At 45.8% G+C, this 21,078-nt stretch overlaps 1 protein-coding gene across 2 annotated transcripts in view; it reads left to right on the forward strand.

Moving 5' to 3' along the window:
- LOC137625988 (dynein heavy chain, cytoplasmic-like) overlaps positions 1–21,078 on the forward strand; it is a 770,344-nt gene that overhangs the window by 265,965 nt on the left and 483,301 nt on the right. For both annotated transcript variants that reach the window (XM_068357067.1, XM_068357068.1), the window contains exons 14-15: positions 15,771–15,902; positions 17,154–17,288. In XM_068357067.1, coding sequence (XP_068213168.1) covers positions 15,771–15,902; positions 17,154–17,288 — 267 coding nt within the window. The remainder of the gene's footprint in view (positions 1–15,770; positions 15,903–17,153; positions 17,289–21,078) is intronic.

Consider the following 21,078-nt stretch of genomic DNA (forward strand, 5'->3'; position numbering starts at 1 on the left):
TGCTCCCATAGACCTTGAGCTGTGTTGCATGACATGCAGTCCAAGCTTAGTCCTTGTTAGAGGATTTTTTGTTTACGGAGTCAATGTGTCACGGGGAAGACGTTCAACAACCAACAGAAGGGACTTGTTGTGACGCAGTGCGGCAACCTCAGCAACCCGTTAAGGAGTTGTCTGTACGACCCAGACAGTCTAGACAGATTCGGGTTGTCACTGTACTTCCTCGCTTGCCCATGATTGACAGTTTACAGACTGTGCAGCAGTATCATGATCTTGTGTCCGGCTCCGTCAGACGACTGGCTTTTAAGAGCTCCCACAAGTCGTCGCTGTCTGGAGATTTTCAAATGGACTATGGATCTGACCAAGGAACTGGGCCTCCTGGTCAATTTTGAGGAGTCTCAGCTCGTTCCATCCCAGACCATTGTCTCCTTGGGTATGGATCTTCAGAGTCGAGCTTTTCGGACTTGTCCGTCGGCCCCAAGGATCTTCCAAGCCCTAGAATGCATCCAGAGCATGCTGAGAAGGAACCGATGCTTAGTCAGGCAGTGGATGAGTCTAACAGGGACACTTTCATCGCTGGCCCTGTTCATCGAGTTAGGGAGACTCCACCTCCGCCCCCTTCAGTATCATCTAGCTGCTCACTGGATAAAGGACATGACGCTAGAGACGGGCTCAGTTCCTGTTTCCGAAGAGATGAGGTCTACTCTAACGTGGTGGAAGAACAGCATTCTTCTCAAGGAAGGTCTACCATTGGCTGTTCAGACCCCCGACCACCGTCTCTTCTCGGACGCATCGGACACGGGCTGGGGTGCGACACTGGACGGACAGGAATGCTCGGGAACATGGAATCAGGAGCAAAGGACACTTCACATCTATTGCAAGGAGTTGTTGGCAGTTCATCTGGCCTTGATAAACTTCAAGTCCCTCCAGCTTAACAAGGTGGTGGAGGTGAACTCCGACTACACCACAGCCTTGGCTTACATCTCCAAGCAGGGAGGGACTCATTCGAGGAAGTTGTTCGAGATCGCAAGGGACCTCCTCATTTGGTCAAAAGATCGAAAGCTCACGCTGGTAACGAGGCTCATTCAGGGCGATATGAATGTCATGGCAGATCGCCTCAGCCGGAAGGGTCAGGTCTTCCCCACAGAGTGGACCCTTCACAAGAATGTTTGCAGCAGACTTTGGGCCCTGTGGGGTCAGCCAACCATAGATCTATTCGCTACCTCGATGACCAAGAGGCTCCTCTTGTATTGTTCTCCGATTCCAGACCCAGCAGCAGTTCGCGTGGATGCCTTTCTGCTGGATTGGTCCCATCTCAACCTGTATGCATTCCCGCCGTTCAAGATTGTCAACAGGGTACTTCAGAAGTTCGCCTCTCACAAAGGGACACGGCTGACGTTGGTTGCTCCCCTCTGGCCCGCGAGAGAATGGTTCACCGAGGTACTGCAATGGCTGGTCGACGTTCCCAGGACTCTTACTCCTAGAGTGGACCTTCTGCGTCAACCTCACGTAAAGAAGGTACACCCAAACCTCCACGCTCTTCGTCTGACTGCCTTCAGACTATCGAAAGACTCTCAAGAGCTAGAGGCTTTTCGAAGGAGGCAGCCAGAGCGATTGCCAGAGCAAGGACGACATCCACTCTCAGAGTCTATCAGTCTTAATGGGAAGTCTTCCGAAGCTGGTGCAAGGCCAATGCAGTTTCCTCAACCAGTACCACTGTAACCCAGATTGCTGACTTCCTGTTACATCTATGGAACGTAAGATCCCTATCAGCTCCTACGATCAAGGGTTACAGAAGTATGTTGGCAGCGGTTTTCCGCCACAGAGGCTTGGATCTTTCCTCCAACAAAGATCTACAGGACCTCCTTAGGTCTTTTGAGACCTCAAAGGAACGTCGGTTGTCCACTCCAGGCTGGAATCTAGACGTGGTCCTAAGGTTCCTAATGTCATCAGGATTTGAACCGCTCCAATCAGCCTCTTTTAAGGACCTCACATTAAAAACTCTTTTCCTCGTGTGCTTAGCAACAGGTAAAAGAGTAAGTGAGATCCACGCCTTCAGCAGGAACATAGGTTTCACATCTGAAACGACTACATGTTCCTTACAGCTCGGTTTTTTGGCTAAAAACGAGCTTCCTTCCCGTCCTTGGCCTAAGTCGTTCGAGATCCCAAGCCTGTCCAACATGGTGGGGAACGAACTGGAGAGAGTACTTTGCCCAGTTAGAGCTCTTAAGTACTATCTAAGAAGGTCAAAACCATTACGAGGACAATCAGAAGCCTTATGGTGTGCTATCAAGAAGCCTTCTCTACCAATGTCTAAGAACTCAGTTTCTTACTACATCAGGCTTCTGATTAGAGAAGCAAATTCTCATCTGAAGGAAGAAGACCTTGCTTTGCTGAAGGTAAGGACACATGAAGTGAGAACTGTGGCTACTTCAGTGGCCTTCAAACAGAACCGTTCTCTGCAGAGTGTTATGGATGCAACCTATTGGAGAAGCAAGTCAGTGTTCGCATCATTCTATCTCAAAGATGTCCAGTCTCTTTACGAGTACTGCTACACCCTGGGTCCATTCGTAGCAACGAATGCAGTAGTAGGCGAGGGCTCAGCCACTACATTCCCATAATCCCATAACTTTTTAACCTTTCTCTTGAATACTTTTTATGGGTTGTACGGTCGGCCAAGAAGCCTTCCACATCCTTGTTGATTTGGCGGGTGGTCAATTCTTTCTTGAGAAGCGCCAAGGTTAAAGGTTGTGATGAGGTCCTTTAGTATGGGTTGCAGCCCTGTATACTTTAGCACCTTTGAGTTGATTCAGCCTCCCAAGAGGAACGCTGCGCTCAGTAAGGAAGACGATCTTATTAAAGGCAGAGTAACGGTTCAAGTCGACTTCCTTACCAGGTACTTATTATTTCATTGTTATTGTGGATAACTGATTATATGAAATACGGGATACTTAGCTATCCTTTAGTCTTGTACACTGGTTTTTCACCCACCCCCCTGGGTGTGAATCAGCTACATGATTATCGGGTAAGTTTAATATTGAAAAATGTTATTTTTATTAATAAAATAAATTTTTGAATATACTTACCCGATAATCATGATTTAATCGACCCTCCCTTCCTCCCCATAGAGAACCAGTGGACCGAGGAATAATTGAGGAGGTGTCAACAAGAAGTACTTGAGTACCTGGCCACAGGTGGCGCTGGTAAATACACCCCCTTCTAGTATTGTGATAGCTGGCGTATCCCTCCATAGAATTCTGTCGGGCAACGGAGTTGACAGCTACATGATTATCGGGTAAGTATATTCAAAAATTTATTTTATTAATAAAAATAACATACTACAGTACCCTAAACTAAAACAGGCACAAATATTAAAGGCGATTTTATATCATGCGTTTCCTAAACACGCCAAAAAGCACGATAAAAAATGGCAACCAATGTTTTGTTTACGTTTATCTCTGATCATAATGAAGAAACAAACGCATTTACACATCTGTGTATAGGTTAGTTTTTGCATTGATTATATTGATTATTCAGTACAGTATGTTGATTTTGTTATTACCAATGTTTTACTTAATTTTTCTTAGGACTTCCAAATGAAATGTTTTTCTTTATGATGCTGCCTGAAACAACGGCGTCATAAAGTACGCTCAGTAAACAAACGAAGGCATTTAACGCGCATGATGAAAGTGATAAATAATGATATTACAGTAAAAAGCTTTTAGAAAATATGTTATTACAAATTATTATTTACCGTATCTATATAAAATCATACTATACGTAGCAAAGCAGGAAAACAATTTACGAGAGAGAGAGAGAGAGAGAGAGAGAGAGAGAGAGAGAGAGAGAGAGAGAGAGAGAGAGAGAGAGAGAGAGAGAGAGAGAGAGAGAGAGTGTGTGTGTGTGTGTGTGTGTGTGTGTTTGTTTTACGTACTTCAATGTAAATTTTAAACAAAAAAAAATAGCCCCATTTCATATAACATAGGTTAATTACAAATAGTTTACTCTATCACATTACAGTACAGTAGTCGTCTGTATAATACTGTAAAGTTCAGTACAGTATGTTGTTGTTATATCGTGGCTTACAACAGCTGATTCATTCTCTCTCTCTCTCCTCTCTCCTCTCTCTCTCTCCTCTACTCTCATCTCTCTCGCTCTCTCTCTCTCTCTCCTCTCTCTCTCTCTCTTCGTGTTATACAATACTTACATATAGATGAAGAAACTGAAATTAGTTTTCTTAGTGTCAATTAAATACGAAACGAAAAAATTATGCCGAGTTTGCATCCATTTTAATCGTTGCTAAAAAATACGGTTTCCGATTTCATCAGCAAACCACTATTTTTTGGGAAACATCATTTTATTCTAGAAAATTGCTACTCTTTAAATAGTTACTTGCACATTAAGAAAGCGTGTACTTTTGTTTTTAAATTTTGGGTGTGTTTTAAAAATCGAGTATTGTTGACTTCTTTATGTTTCACTTTTGGCTGTGAGTAGATCAGCTGACATCTAGCTGCCGCTCTTGATAGTGTACGAATACACTAACAACTTGTTTATACCATTTCTTAACTTATTCAAACCGTCTACAGTATACAGTTGATATTACATAAGCACCAATGTGTTATAACCTATCAAATTTTTTTGTTTATTACATTTAAAACAACACACACACACACACTCTCTCTCTCTCTCTCTCTCTCTCTCTCTCTCTCTCTCTCTCTCTCTCTCTCTCTCTCTCTCTCTCTCTCTCTCTCTCTCTCTCTCTCGTGTGGGCTACTTTTCACTACCTCCCATTCCTTACCTCTCTCTATCTCTCTAACAAATTATATCTTTGTTGCTCCTCAAAGTTTCATTTATATTGAAAATCAATCATGATTCATTTTTCCTTACTTTCTCCAATCTCGCACCATAAGTCACATCGCGGTATTTTCGAAATTTCCGGAAAATCCGCGATTTATGTATATACATGGGTTATGAAAAAAATCATCGAAGTGGTGAATCCGCGATGGTCGAACCGCGAAGTAGCGAGGGATCACTGTAGCTGAAATGACGAGCCATTAAAGTTTTAACGAGGGTTTAACTACCCCCGCGCTAGTTAGCCGGGGGGGGGAGTGGTAGCTAGCTACCCCTCCCCCCTCCACACACCGGTGAGCTGCCCCACTTCACTTTTGGCTCGGACGATGTACAGATGTTCTGTCCCGTCCTCGCATATTGACAGCCTTAATTCGTTTGCTTTTTCTTCCAGTGTGTGTTTGTTGAAGTTTGCTTTCCACCATGCGGAAATGCCCTGGACTTCCCGATCGTCCCTGCGGAACTTTTATGTCGGCGATCGAGACAGACCCTCACACCCTTTGCCCGCAGTGTCGAGGTCAACGGTGTAGTAGTGATAATCTGTGTATGGAATGTCGGGAGTGGCCTACCTCCCAGTGGGAGAAGTTTGCGCGGCGGCTTAAGAAGAGTTCTAAGAGAGACCGTTCTTCCCCCTAGGGGAAGGAAGGCTCCAAGGACTCTTCTTCCATTGCCCGAACCTCCTCTGAAGCTACCACTCGTTCGGTCTCTCGTGAGAGGCCGCCGAATGGTAGCGTAGGCCCTTCTTGTTCCCAAACTCGGTGTGTGGGAGAGGGCTTTGCCTCCCATAGCAAGGCAGTTCCCCCTCCTCTGCCGGGGGAGGATTTTATTGACTTTGTAGACTATGATTAAACAGTGTCTAATAATGATCTCTTCCAGGTTTGGACTTCCTTGGGGCTTAAGGGCTCGCCTTCCAAGGAAGCCCTGTTTGATCTGATCCAGTTAGGGGCAGCTGTCCAACAATCGCCGGTAATACCAGAGGTAGATCCTATGGCTATTGACGGCGATGTTGTGACAGAGGCGTCTGACGGGTCGGGTGAAACCCCTGCTGATACTGTTGCTGTTGGTGCTGAAGGCCCAGGGTCCCCCTCCGAACATCCTTCGAGGGGTAAGCTGGGTTCAACGGTCTCTCCTGCGAGTGTTGCTCCCCCTCGGAAGAGTGCACTAACAGACTCCTCTTCAGAGGACCGACGATGCTGATACCCTGCCACGTGGTCGCCTTCACCGTAAGGCTCGCCCAAGGGAGTCAAGAGGCGCCTCCTCTTCGGGTCATCCTTGTCGTCCCCTGCGGAGGATTCTTCTCGTCAGGAGCAGACCGTAACAGCAGCACCTCTGGACCTCTCTGCTGATTGTTCGCGATCTTCTGTGCCTGCTAGATTTCCCTTGCCTACACAAGCACCGGTCCCTTCAGAGCAGAAGGACCTCTCCCACAATGTAGGTGAGGCCCTTCCACACCAGGTTACACCTGTGCGCCCTTCTGAAGCGCGCAAGCGCCACCGCTCACCTGCTCGCCAGCACTCTCCTGCTCGCCAGCGCTCTCCTGCTCGTCAGCGCCCTCATGCTCGCCAGCGCTCTCCTGCCGTAGAGTCTTCTGACTCTCCTCGCCAGCGCTCCCCTGATCGCCAGCGATCTCCTGTTCGCCAGCGCTCTCCTGCTCGCCAGCGCTTTCCCCTGCTCGCCAGCGCTCACCTGCTCGCCAGCGCTCTCCTGCTCGTCAGCGCCCCTGCACGCAGCGCTCTACGGCAGATGAGTCGTCAGACTCTTCTTGCCAGCGCTCTCCTGATCGTCAGCGCTCTCCTGATCGTCAGCGCTCTCCTGATCATCAGCGCACTCCAGATCGCCATCGCTCTCCTGATCGTCAACTCTCGCCTGATCGCCGACGCGCCCCTGTTCGCCAGCGCTCTCCTGTTCGCCAGCGCTCTCCTGTTCGCCAGCGCTCTCCTGCTCGTCAGCGCTCTCCTGCTCGCCAGCTTTCACCTGCTCAGCGATCGCCTGCGCACTTCAGCCCCTGCTGCGCGCCCTGTGCGACAACAGTCTCCTGAGCGCCGCCCACCGCCCATCAGCGCACTGCGACACGCCCAGTTCCTGATATTCGCCCAGCGCGCCAACGCTCGCCCACGTACCCACGACCTTTGGATCTGGGAGCTGGCAAGGACATTGTTCCTCTGCCTCGTCAGTGTTCCCCTACGCGATGACCACCGCCTGCATTCCAGTCTCCAGCACGCACTAAAGTGCATACGCGCCTACGAACCAGATCCTGAGCCCGCCCACGAGACTTCACCATCAAGACCTAGTCAGCGATCTCCTACGCGCCCGCGCGATTCTTCGCCTGTGCACGAGCGCTTACCAACGCGCCACCGCACCCACGCTTTTGATCGCCACAGGGCTCCGACCCGTCCACGCGCCAACTCTCCTGTACGCGGTCGGTCGCCCACGCGTTCCACGCGCCAACTCTCCTGTACGCGGTCGGTCGCCCATGCGTTCCACGCGTCATCGATCGCCGACGCGCCGTCGTTCGCCAGCACGCCGTCACTCGCCAACGCGACATCGCTCGCCAACGCGCCTGACCTCGCCTTGGCGACATCGTTCGCCTACGCTCCATCACTCTCCTGATCGCCAGTGATCTTCAGGCGCTCCCGTTTGCCTGTGCTTTCACTCACACCCTCGCCTGCGCGCTTAAGCGCCCACTCGCCAGCCCGTTCACGCGCCCACTCGCCAGCGCGTTCACACGCCCACTCGCCAGCGCATTCACGCGCCCACGCGCCAAGTCGCCAGCGCACCCTCATCTCCACGCGCCAACGGTCGCCCGCGCGCGATCCAGCGCCCACGCGCGACCCCACGGTTCTGCCATTGCGCGAGCACCAGCGCGAGCCAGCGATCCTTCCATCGCACGATCGCCAGCACGAACCAGCGATCCGCCCATCGCGCGAGCACCAGCGCGCCCAACCGCCCAACCTTGTGAGGCACCAGGCCCGCATACTTCAGGTCATCCTCGCGATCGCCATCACGGAAGCGCCGAGCACGCATCCAGGAACAAGACGAGTCTTCAGAGAGGTCCAGACAACTTTCTTCTTCCCTTTCTTCTTTCCAGACAGGACCTGTAGTATCCACTCCAAAGTGATCCCCTTCCCTCCAGCGGGGATCGCTGACACTGACAGTCAGCCACCAGCCTTGGTTCGGTTCCCTGATGAAAGCGGTGGTGCAGGCTATGAAGCCAGCTCTCGCTGATCTGGGACTGAAACCAAAGGCTCCCTCGCCCCCGCTGAAGAGGAGAGGAGTGGACTTCGCGGTGACTTCTCCCCGGGTTAAGCTGGCTCCCAAGAGGTCCGTCGGGAAGGCCCCTTCCCCCTCGCAGACGCTTTCTCCTTCTCCTGTGGACGAACCTTTCCCGTCCTCGGGAGAATCCAGCGAGGTGAGACAGACTCCCACAGCACCAATGGGAGGAACCCCACCTCAAAGAAGAGAAACGTCTCGCGTAGGAAGTACCTTCCAGATCACTTTGCTGGAGTCCTGTATCCCTCCCAAGAGGGAGCCCAAGGACTCCAAGACGTTACCTAAATCATCATCAAGGTTTCGTCCAGAGCCAGCCCTCCCCCGAGAGAATGTCCGCGTTTCTCCCCATGAAGAGCCAATGGGGACAGGAGACTTAGCTGCCAGCCCGCAAGGAGGAGAGCAGCGAGAATCGGAGCACGCCTTCTGGCAGGTCCTTGGACTAATGAGGCAACTCAATAGTTTCAAGGATCCCGAGACCGCCTCTCGCGAAGGCAAGGATGCGGTCCTGGACCAAGTTTATGGCACTCAGAAGACCCCCAAGACCAGTGCAGCCCTGCCCTGGTCCCAAGAGATGAAGAGTGCCAGGGACAAGGTCGAGGGCCAGCTCTCCGAGCTTGCCTCCTCCAGCCGTTCTCCTGCCGGGAGTAAGCTCCTCCCACCTCCTCGCGTACAGCAGAGGAGGTACTTCGAGATCATGAAGGAGCCTTGTTTAACTCTTCCCCTGCACCACTCCGTGGAAAAGGTCACCAGGGGTCTCTCTGTGGAGAAACTCAATGCCCAGCAGGTGACATTCACAGTGTCAGAGGTCCTGAGCCAGGAGAAGGTCGCGAAGTGTGCCATGCAGGCCACTTCGTGGCTGGATGTCTGGCTAGGATCTCTGGGCATCCTATTGCGCTCTGAGGACTTGTCCAAGGAGAGCAATTGGAAGGTCCTGGAGACCTTCCTCCTCTCGGGAACGCACTCTATCGAGTTTTTAGCTCACCAGGTCACTAACCTGTGGGCTAACTCGGTCCTCAAGCGCCGTGGCACGGTGACCGAGAGGTTCCACCCGAAGGTCCCCTCGATGGATGTCAGCAAGCTCAGACACTCCTCCATCCTTGGAGGAAGCCTGTTCGAGCCCAAGGACGTAGAACGGACAGCTGAGAGGTGGAGGAAAACGAGTCAAGATTCGCTCCTCCAGAAGGCCCTTACATCCCAGCCCTACAAGCCTCCTCAACAACACCAGCAGCCTCGCAGGACACCGAAGCAGGCTCTGGCAGCTAAGACTAAGGTGTCTAAACTGCAGCCCTTTCCTGTCAAAGACAAGAGGGGCACAAAGTCCTCCAGGGGAGGCAAAAATCCTAGAAGGAGCGGCCGAGGCCGCAAGCGCTAGGATTAGCAATCCCCCTGCGTGTCCACCTGTGGGGGGATGCCTTCACAGTTGCGTGCTCAGGTGGCAGCAACTCGGGGCCGATTCCTGGACGACCTCTGTGGTCGGACAAGGATACTGCGTCCCGTTCATTTCATCTCTACCTCCCCTGACAGCGAATCCAGTGTCGTTGAGCTCCTATGCCACGGGATCGGCAAAGGGGCTAGCCCTTCGGGCAGAAGTCGAAACCATGCTCAAGAAGGATGCTCTCCAGGAGGTCGTGGACGGCTCCCCAGGCTTCTTCAGTCAACTCTTTCTTGTAAAGAAGGCGTCTGGAGGCTGAAGACCCGTCATCGACCTCTCAGCCCTGAACAAGTTTGTCAAGCAAACTTCGTTCAGCATGGAGACAGCAGACACGGTCAGACTTGCAGTGAGACCGCAAGACTTCATGTGCACACTGGATCTGAAGGACGCGTACTTCCAGATCCCAGTCCATCCGTCTTCCAATAAGTACCTACGTTTCAGCCTAGACAACAAGATCTACCAGTTCAAGGTGCTGTGTTTCGGTCTCTCCACAGCACCTCAGGTGTTCACCAGAGTGTTCACGCTGATATCTTCGTGGGCGCACAGGAACGGCATCCGTCTCCTTCGTTATCTGGACGACTGGCTGATCCTGGCAGACTCGGAGTCGACCCTTCTTCAACACCGAGACAGGCTTCTGGGAATTTGCCAAGATCTAGGGATCATGGTAAATCTCGAGAAGTCCTCTCTGCTCCCAACACAGCGACTGGTATATCTAGGCATGATATTAGACACCGATCTCCACAGAGCCTTTCCATCAGACAACAGGATAGCAAGGCTGAGGATGTTTGCAAAGCCTTTCCTCAGTCGAGAAGACTTTCCAGCCCAATCGTGGTTACGTCTGTTAGGTCACCTAGCCTCCCTGTCCCGTCTAGTTCCCAACGGCTGCCTCAGGATGAGATCTCTGCAGTGGCGGCTCAAGTCCCGGTGGGATCAAGGCAACGATTGCCCGGACTTCCTGGTCTCAATAGGACCTGCGGAACAGACTGAGCTGCAGTGGTGGCTGGCCGACGAAAGGGAGTGGTTCTTCTCGTCCTTCCCCCGGATTTGATGCTGTTTTCGGATGCGTCAAAAGAAGGGTGGGGGGCCCACGTTCTGAACCAGAGGGCCTCAGGCCTATGGTCAGAATCAGAAAAGTACCTCCACATCAACCTGCTAGAGCTGAAGGTCGTTTCTCTGGCTTTTCAACAGTTCCAACAGACCCTGGCGGGCCACTCTGTGGTGGTGAGGAGCGACAACACCACGGTAGTGGCTTATATCAACAAGCAGGGAGGTACCTTTTCACAACAGCTATCCCATCTTGCAGTAGAGATACTAAGATGTACCAAAGTCCACTCGATACGTCTATCAGCTCGCTTCATTCCTGGGAAAAGGAATGTGCGCGCCGACAATCTGAGCAGAGCTTCGCAGATAGTAAGTACCGAGTGGTCTTTGGATCCTCAGGTAGCCAACAAAGTCCTGACTTTGCTGGGTTCCCCGACGGTGGACTTGTTCACGACAGCCTTGAATTTCAAGCTGCCGCTGTACTGCTCCCCAGTCCCGGACCTCAAGGCACTCTGGCAAGATGCCTTCCAACAACGGTGGGACAACATCGACGTCTACGCCTTCCCACCGTTCTGTCTGATGAGAAGGGTGCTCAACAAGACCAGACTATCGGTCAACCTGTCGATGACCTTAATAGCTCCGCTATGGCATCATGCAGAGTGGTTCCCGGACCTTCTGCAGCTCCTGACGCAACCCCCGAGAGAGCTTCCCCCACGACACGAGCTACTCAGACAACCACACTGCAACATCTTCCACAAAGCCGTAGCGTCGCTTTGGCTTCACGCCTGGAGACTATCCAGCGTCTCCTCTCTGAGAGAGGCTTTTCGCAACAAGTTGCAGAAAGGATGTCTCGACACCTGCGAAAGTCATCCTCAGGTGTGTACCAGGCGAAGTGGAGAGTCTTCTGTGGTTGGTGTCGTGGGAGGGGTATCTCTCCCCTCGATGCCTCTATTCCAGCAATAGCGGAGTTCCTCGTTTATGTGCGGGAGGAAATGCGCCTCTCGGTCTCGGCGGTGAAAGGCTATCGCTCAGCCTTAAGCCTTGCCTTCAGGCTGAAAGGAATTGACATTTCCTCCTCGCTGGAACTTTCCCTACTCATACGTAGCTACGAGCTTACCTGCCCTCAGTCGGAAGTGAGACCGCCTCCTTGGAACGTGGTTCGGGTCCTCAGGGCTCTGAAGAGACCTCCATTCGAACCATTACGCCAGGCCTCTGACCAACACCTGACTTGGAAGACGGTTTTCCTGCTCGCTCTGGCTTCGGCCAAGTGAGTCAGTGAACTTCATGGTCTCTCATACGACGTCGCCCATTCAAGGGGATGGGGGTAGGTAACGTTCAAGTTCGTCCCTGAGTTTGTTGCCAAGTCTCAGATGCCTGGAGTTCCGGACCCACGGTTCGACTCCTTCAGGGTTGTGAGTCTCCGCTCTGTAACAGATGACCCAGATCATCTGCTACTCTGCCCAGTGAGAAGTCTGAGACTTTATCTGAAGAGAACAGCTGCAGCCCGTCCCCGCGTGCAAGCCCTGTTTGTGAGCACTGGTAGGACGAAGAGGAGGGTCACCAAGAACACTATCTCTGCCTGGATTTGACGGACCATCCATCACGCCTTGAATCCAGACCCTCCTCCGTCACGTCGCCCTAGGGCACATGATGTCAGGATCATCGCCACATCCCTGGCCTTCAAGAGAAACTTCTCTGTGACGCAGGTTCTACAAGCTGGAGTGGTGTGGAAGCGTCAGACGACCTTCACAGCCCACTACCTGCAGGACCTGACCCACAGGAGCCTCGATACCTTTTCTGTCGGCCCTGTGGTGGCTGCACAGCAGCTGGTCTAACCTCAGGCTCCTTAATGCACAGGTAGCAGAAGGTTGAGGGCACTGTTACCCAGTTTTAGTCTGCGTGAATGAAAAAGTATGTCTGGCCCTTACTTCTTTCTTCATCCTCCCCTCTCTTGGGGAATGCAGCATCCTGGGTCTCTGCATAGCTGACCTCAAACCTCTGTAGGTAAACCATGCTTCCTTGTGTTCCTAGTATTAAGTACAATACTGTCGCGTCCCCCATACCCTGATGAGGTGGTATGGGGACGTCCTAGCCTGGAATTCCATATAAAGGACTTCAGGTCAACTTCCTAGGACGAGTCACACTTCATCTCTCCACACGCACTTATGTAGGCCTCTCGTTTCTTGCGTAGCAACAAACTTGTGAGGTACAGGGACTCTTTTTCTCGAAGTGCTGCGGACTCAGATTCTGAGTCCCCGGGTAAGCCAAAGCCAGTAAGGCTGGGGACTTTCCACCCTACCTAAGGGGTAAGTCACCCTATGTAAATAGCGTGGTTTGTATTTCGGTTACGGAACAAATGACAAATTCAAAGATAATTTGTATTTTTCCTAACCATACAAACCTTAGCTATTTACACATATTTGCCCGCCAGCCCTGTCCCCTGAGACTAGTTCTACCTCTAAGTGAAGTGAGGCAGCTCACCCGTGTGTGGAGGGGAGAGGGGTAGCTAGCTACCACTCCCCTAACCCCCCACTAACTAGCGCGGGGGTAGTGAAACCCTCGTTAAAACTTTAATGGCTCATCATTTCAGCTACGCCAAAAGGTAAACCCTATGTAAATAGCTAAGGTTTGTATGGTTAGGAAAAATACAAATTATCTTCGAATTTGTCATATTTATTTATAAAGTAATCAAGCTTGAAATTTACAGTATAAACTTACACATATCATTAAATTTTTATTTCAAGGAGGAAATTTTCTGTTATGATTACAGCATCCAAATTAGGGTGTGCAAGAGAAAAGAATTACGTACAAGTTGAAATGTGATTGTGTGCAATCAAGGGAGAGTAAAGAGAGGAGAGTAGGCAAGGATCTTGAGAAGAAATATTGTACTTTTCTGTTCAAATGTAAAGTGAAAGAACTTACTGAATATATGGGAAATGAAAGGAAAGGGATGCCTAATATTGTACCTGGTTTGGTGTTAGCAGAAGAACTGGAAGAAATGAGAAATGCCTGTAACAGAAAAGTTTCAGCAGAAAGGGAATTTTTACTCAAACAGTGGTTTACAGATAACTTTTTGCTAAGGGATAGAAAAGGTTGAATTCATTTAATCTATACACTATTGTATTTATGAATGCCGAACTCTGTATATTTTAGATTTCTTCCAATCAAGTAGGTTTTGTTTATTAATTTGAACTAAAATCAGGCTTGGAGCATTATTCATGAATGTTGGAGTATACTCCTTTACATTCTCACTGAAATACAAATATCAACTTTATAGCAAATAATAAGAATGAGGGAGGTGGGTTGAGACTCCACTATGCATTAAATTTTTCTTATCCACATTTTCAGTGTTAACCTTGCTTATGGGTTTTAATCAACCCAGAACTTGGTTGAACTGATCAGTGTGGCTTGAGTAGTGCACTATAGCCAGTATTATTTATGGGAAGACTGAAATAACAGGGGAAATTTATATAGGGTACTGGAAATGCTGGCACTGAAAAGGAAATTAGGCATTGGAGGAGGAATATTCTCGATATATAAAGGGTAAAATGATAGTAATAGGTATTGAACAATTACAGGCTAGGGAAGGTGACAAGGTCGTTGAAGCTCTCATTAAACAATGACTTGACCTACAGAGAGGTTATAGTTTCAGAAATTTTATAAGTACTAAAGGTATTTTTGCTGTATTGATATTCCTCCATGAAGATCCAAAAGGATTACTGTGTGATAATGTTATTAATTATATCTCATTTGATAATCATTATTTAGTAAGGAAATATGGATGAAGTTTCCCAATACTAAAATGGTTTTGAATACTATAGTTTTGAATACATCAAATGGATAAAAATATAATTGAGTACGTAATTATAATTATAATGCAGTAATATCTCGGTATTCGACCATAATTCATTCCAAAATGATAGTTGAATACTGATTTGTTCAAACACGAAATCATTATTTCCCATTGCAAATAATGTAGATGTGAATAAGGCATTCCTAGGCCCAGTTGAATGTCTATTAGCATGACATATTAGCATAAAAAGGTGATGCTGTTATTTAGTTTTTACACAAATAGTAAATACAATAACACATTAAACTCTCAATAAAATTGAAAACATTAGAAGTAATTTTAGCATAATAAAACTCCCCTTTTTGGATGTGATACGACAGCGTAAGTGGATGGGAGTGTAGAGAGGAAGGGAGGAGTTATTGCCAAGGGGGGATTCCCCTACTGTAAAAACGTTTGGTAATTGAGGTTTGAGTATTTTCCTTTTTCTGTTTGCTTGGTACAGGTTTTTCTTTTAGTAAAAACTGATCCAATGTTTGTTGCATTTTCTATTTTTGTGAAATCTTACGGCAATGAGACAACATTATCATTGAAATGGTTTACAGTACTGTACAGCCCTATTGTTATTATGGTATGAAGATAAATTTTTTCAATAAAAGTTTGAACCCTCCCTCCTCTTAACATTGATTTCTAGTACCTTCTCTCAAATAAATGCCTTTCTATTGCTATCACCTTGTAACTTTCTCATTTATGAAAATACAATAGGTAACAACTTCTCCACTTCCTCAAGTACCTGAGGCTTTTGCTTTGACAAGTTAGTCACTCCTTTAGCAGCATTGGGTCCTTTTTTATGTTTTTATTCTTTAAAATTGTTAAAATCGTTGACTTTGTTATAAAGGATTCGAAAGCAAGATCCAAAACAAGCATTCAGTTTTCGTGCTTGGAAATTATTTCCTTTTTCAGTTCAAAAGTTGTTCACACTGTTTTCATTTTTACTTTACCACTTTCACTCTTATTTTTCTTTGGATCAGTGGTTAAGTGCCACTGTAAATAAAAGAGAATGCAAACAAAAATATAGCACAGTGTAAGACGATTAATGAGGCAGAGCCTATGTTTTTGTTTATTTGAAACAGCCGCCAACGCGTAACTGATCGCGTTCAGCTTGGTGGGCTTTTACTCACACTGGTCGAGTACAGAATACTGTATTTGTTAGAGAATTGGGGTATTTTTCAATAAAACTCTTGGTCGAAAACTGATTTTTTCGAGCTTTGAGACTTTCAAATACCGAGGTTCTACTGTAAATAAGTAGAAGAATGGGGGTGCATTTTACAATCTCTTATTTCCACAGTTATCAAACACAGCTGTCAACAATTTAAGTTTCTCTTTTATTTTCAGGTTCAACAGAGAAATCTTGGTGTATCCGGAAGGATATTTGCCATCGAAATACACCGTTCAAGAACAGGAAAGGGAAATGAGTACAAGTTGAAAGTCAACTTTCTTCCTGAGATCATAACATTGTCAAAAGAGGTTAGCAAGTTTGTAAATTTTGTATGAGGTGCTTTGTTATTGTAGGGTTTTGTGGGACTTATTTTAATTAATACAGTACAGTATAGATATATTATTTGAACTTCCCGGTATGTACAGGCGTGTGTCACTATCAGTGCTGAATACCATAGTGGGCTATGAAGCTTAATTTCATTAACAAATTGATCAACCTGACTACAGGAAGTGTCTGCATTGATGGACGCCACTTCAGTTTTTCCATATACATTATATAGGTGACAAAGTTACCCCATCTCAATGGTATATTTACATAGAAATAAGGAGAAATTTGCAGTTTTGCACAGTAACAAACATCTGTGTTGGTATTAAATGTTTATGAAAGTTTTAAAGTCTGATTGATAATGCTCATGAATGGATTTGCTTATATATTTATATAATGTGTGTATACAGCGAGAGTTTTATGAGAGTGGCAGCATCCCATTTGAAATGGAGAGAAAGTAGCTAAAGGAGATTGTCACTTTAGTAGAAAAATCAAAGACTTATAATGAATACTCAAGGTCTGAATAGCTCTGCGTAGCAGAAAAGAAAATGGAAGAGATTTGGATTAGATGGAACTTTAGAATGTTGAAGATTATTTATCGGAGGAGGGATGGAAGATTATATTACAAATTGGTGGAGAGAAGTGTACAAAAGTTTGCAAAAGGCTCAGAACTTGAAGATCAATATTGTTTCAGTATGTAGAAAGAAGGAATGAGGAACAGTTAGTAAGAATAATTCTTAATGTGGAAGTTCCTGGACAAATACCTGCATTTAGTCTCGGAAATTTCAGGGGAAGGTGAAAGATACGTAGTCTTGGTGTGATTTCAGATATACAAGAGTGGCGTACAGGATATATGAGAATGAAGAGTGCTGACTTTATACCTGAGCTCGTAAAAGAAAGAGCTAACATCAAACCATTTATGAAGATTGTGTATTTAGCATATTGAGTAAGAATTCTTTGGATAACTTTGGTATTTTGATTCATTTCAAAATAAATCGGAACATGAGTGTTAAATGTATGCAGTGCCAATTTACATATTTTAGTTATGATTTATGTATTTTAGTTTTTGTTCTTGAATAACTCCAGTGGAATTGCTAACTTTATTTACTTCTGAGTTCAGCCCCAAATTAAAGTAGAATAAAAGAAAATAAAACTGAAAGAGACTAGGCCATGACTACTGGGAAGTGATAACCATTAGGTAAAAATTTTATGCTAAATTTCATTCTTTATTACAGGTGCGCAACTTGAAGAATCTCGGCTTTCGTGTTCCACTGGCCATTGTGAACAAGGCACACCAGGCAAACCAACTTTACCCGTTTGCTATATCCCTTATTGAGAGTGTCCGAACTTATGAGAGAACCTTAGAAAAGGTAAGGAAGGGATTTTTTCATATCTTATTGCTCTTTTATGACTGTTAGTTTATGTACAGTATGCTAATCATTGCATCATTTTGAAAGGTAAATTATAACAGATAATTGATATACTTTTCAATATTTTAGTTGACTTCAAGATGAGGTTGATGTGTATCTTGTTAAATTTTGTGGAATATCTACTTTTAAAAGGTTGCCTGTTTAAGTTTTGTTTGACTAATTAGTTCCTCTCTGAAATGAGTATTTTTCTTTAGGGTTAGGTAATACCTAAACAAATGTGTGTTGTTTTTATGCTCATGAATATTTGTTTGATTCACCATTGAGTTACCTTTGGCTTTTATTTTTGGTGTTTCTATTTGGCACGTAGTATTCAATTTGCAGTTTTTGTTTGACCAAAATGTAGCAAGTTGATTTTTGTTTATGCTGTTAATTTTTTTTAGTTCTTTCTTTATAGTTTTGTGTGTTATAACCAGATGTTTCTAAGTCAGAAAATAAATTTTATTGTCTATTCATTTGGCTTAATTCAGTAGCTGTTTTTGCTTTTGAAAACCGCTTATATGAACTAGGGTGAATTGATGTAAGAAGTGGTGCACATCTGAAAGCATGAAGTGACTATTGACGCTTAATTTCTTTTATAAAACCCATATTGTAGATTCCCTATTCAATTTGTCACTATTCCAAGACAGAAGTTCTCTAAATGAAGACTATTGATGCTTAATTTCTTTTATAAAACCCATATTCTATGTTCCCCATTCCATTTGTCATTGTTCCAAGACAGAAATTCTCTAAATGAAAAGAACAACAGAAGCTGTAGGATGGTACTATCAGTTCCTTTTTTTATTGCAGTTTTTATAAGATGTTCAATGGTTGTAGAATTATAGTACTGAAATAGATGCACTTAGGGTACTAATTGAATAATCTGTGAAACATTCTAAGCACCCAGAATTAGTTTGAATCCAAATTGTGGTTCTAGTTTGAGCTTTTATTGATGGTCTCAAGTTATTGCTGTAAGGATTTTGTATCCTGTATTGCCGACTGTATGAGTGGAAAAAGCATTTTTTAGAGCATGGTAAATCAAGAGAAATTTTATTTGTGGTATATGAGTTGCTTTACTTACTGTATGCATACTAGTATGGTACAGGTTGACCATCACTAATCCGGCAATCTACTGTATAATCCGAAAATATTAGTTATCCGGCATTATTTTCGCTACTGTCCGCTTGGATGGTGGTACTTTCTCAATTATTTTTGCTACTGGCCAGTTCGCAGTGCTGTTTATAACATAATCAAATATAAGATTCACCCTCATTTTAGCAGGAAAACAGTTTTTAGTGTATTATTGAAAACAGCCTAGCTGCACATTACACAAGCAGAAACATACCATACATTTCCACGCATGAAGATAACTTCCAGATAAGACAAGGTCAAAAATAAAGTCAAAGTTGAATGAATTACAAAACCATCAGTACATGAGATAGCTTTTGTTGTATGCTTAAAAATCCAAAATAAATTAAAATAAAGACAATTTATATCATGTTTTTGCTAAACATTCAACATAAAACCATAATCACGGCTTTGTTCAAGTTTCATCACTGATCCTAATGAACAAACAAATGCATGTATATATACATACATACATATACCAAAGCACTTCCCCCAATTTTGGGTGGTAGCCGACATCAATAATGAAACAAAACAAAAAAGGGGACCTCTACTCTCTACGTTCCTCCAGCCTAACAAGGGACTCAACCGAGTTCAGCTGGTTCTGCTAGGGTGCCACAGCCCACCCTCCCACATTATCCACCACAGATGAAGCTTCATAATGCTGAATCCCCTACTGCTGCTACCTCCGCGGCCATCTAAGGCATCGGAGGCAGCAGCGGGGCCTACCGGAACTGCGTCACAATCGCTCGCCATTCATTCCTATTTCTAGCACGCTCTCTTGCCTCTCTCACATCTATCCTCCTATCACCCAGAGCTTCCTTCACTCTATCCATCCACCCAAACCTTGGCCTTCCTCTTGTACTTCTCCCATCAACTCTTGCATTCATCACCTTCTTTAGCAGACAGCCATTTTCCATTCTCTCAACATGGCCAAACCATCTCTACACATTCATATCCACTCTAGCAGCTAACTCATCTCTTACACCCGTTCTCACTCTCACCACTTCGTTCCTAACCCTATCTACTCGAGATACACCAGCCATACTCCTTAGACACTTCATCTCAAACACATTCAATTTCTGTCTCTCCGTCACTTTCATTCCCCACAACTCCGATCCATACATCACAGTTGGTACAATCACTTTCTCATATAGAACTCTTTTTACATTCATGCCCAACCCTCTATTTTTTACTACTCCCTTAACTGCCCCCAACACTTTGCAACCTTCATTCACTCTCTGACGTACATCTGCTTCCACTCCACCATTTGCTGCAACAACAGACCACAAGTACTTAAACTGATCCACCTCCTCAAGTAACTCTCCATTCAACATGACATTCAACCTTGCACCACCTTCCCTTCATGTACATCTCATAACCTTACTCTTACCCACATTAACTCTCAACTTCCTTCTCTCACACACACTTCCAAATTCTGTCTCTAATCGGCCAAGCTTCTCTTCTGTGTCTGCAACCAGTACAGTATCATCCGCAAGTAAACAACTGATTTACCTCCCATTCATGGTCATTTTCGCCTACCAGTTTTAATCCTCGTCCAAGCACTCGAGCATTCACCTCTCTCACCACTCCATCAACATACAAGTTAAACAACCATGGTGACATCACATATTCGTGACTCAGCCCCAATCTCACCGGAAACCAATCACTCACTTCATTTCCTATCCTAACACATGCTTTACTACCTTTGTAGAAACTTTTCACTGCTTGCAACAACCTTCCACCAACTCCATATAACCTCATCACATTCCACATTGCTTCCCTATCAACTCTATCATACGCTTTCTCCAGATCCATAAACGCAACATACACCTCCTTACCTTTTGCTAAATATTTCTCGCATATCTGCCTAACTGTAAAAATCTGATTCATACAACCCCTACCTCTTCTAAAACCACCCTGTATTTCTAAGATTGCATTCTCTGTTTTATCCTTAATCCTATTAATCATTACTCTACCATACACTTTTCCAACTACGCTTAACAAACTAATACCTCTTGAATTACAACACTCATGCACATCTCCCTTACCCTTATATAGTGGTACAATACATGCACAAACCCAATCTACTGGTACCATTGACAACACAAATCACACATTAAACAATCTCACCAACCATTCAAATACAGTCACACCCCCTTCCTTCAACATCTCGGCTCTCACACCATCCATACCAGACGCTTTTCCTACTCTGGTTTCATCTAGTGCTCTCCTCACTTCATCTATTGTAATCTCTCTCTCATTCTCATCTCCCATCACTGGCACCTCAACACCTGCAACAGCAATTATATCTGCCTCCCTATTATCCTCAACATTCAGTAAACTTTCAAAATATTCCGCCCATCTTTTCCTTGCCTCCTCTCCTTTTAACAACCCTCCATTTCCATCTTTCACTGTCTCTTCAATTCTTGAGCCAGCCTTCCTTACTCTCTTCACTTCTTTCCAAAACTACTTCTTATTCTCTTCATATGAATGACCCAATCCCTGACCCCACCTCAGGTCAGCTGCCCTCTTTGCCTCACGTACCTTGCGCTTAACTTCCACATTTTTCTCTATATTTTTCATACTTCTCTACACTATTACTCTGCAGCCGTTCTTCAAAAGCCCT

This window comes from Palaemon carinicauda, chromosome 33, assembly GCF_036898095.1.
Source record: "Palaemon carinicauda isolate YSFRI2023 chromosome 33, ASM3689809v2, whole genome shotgun sequence".
NCBI lineage: Eukaryota > Metazoa > Arthropoda > Malacostraca > Decapoda > Palaemonidae > Palaemon > Palaemon carinicauda.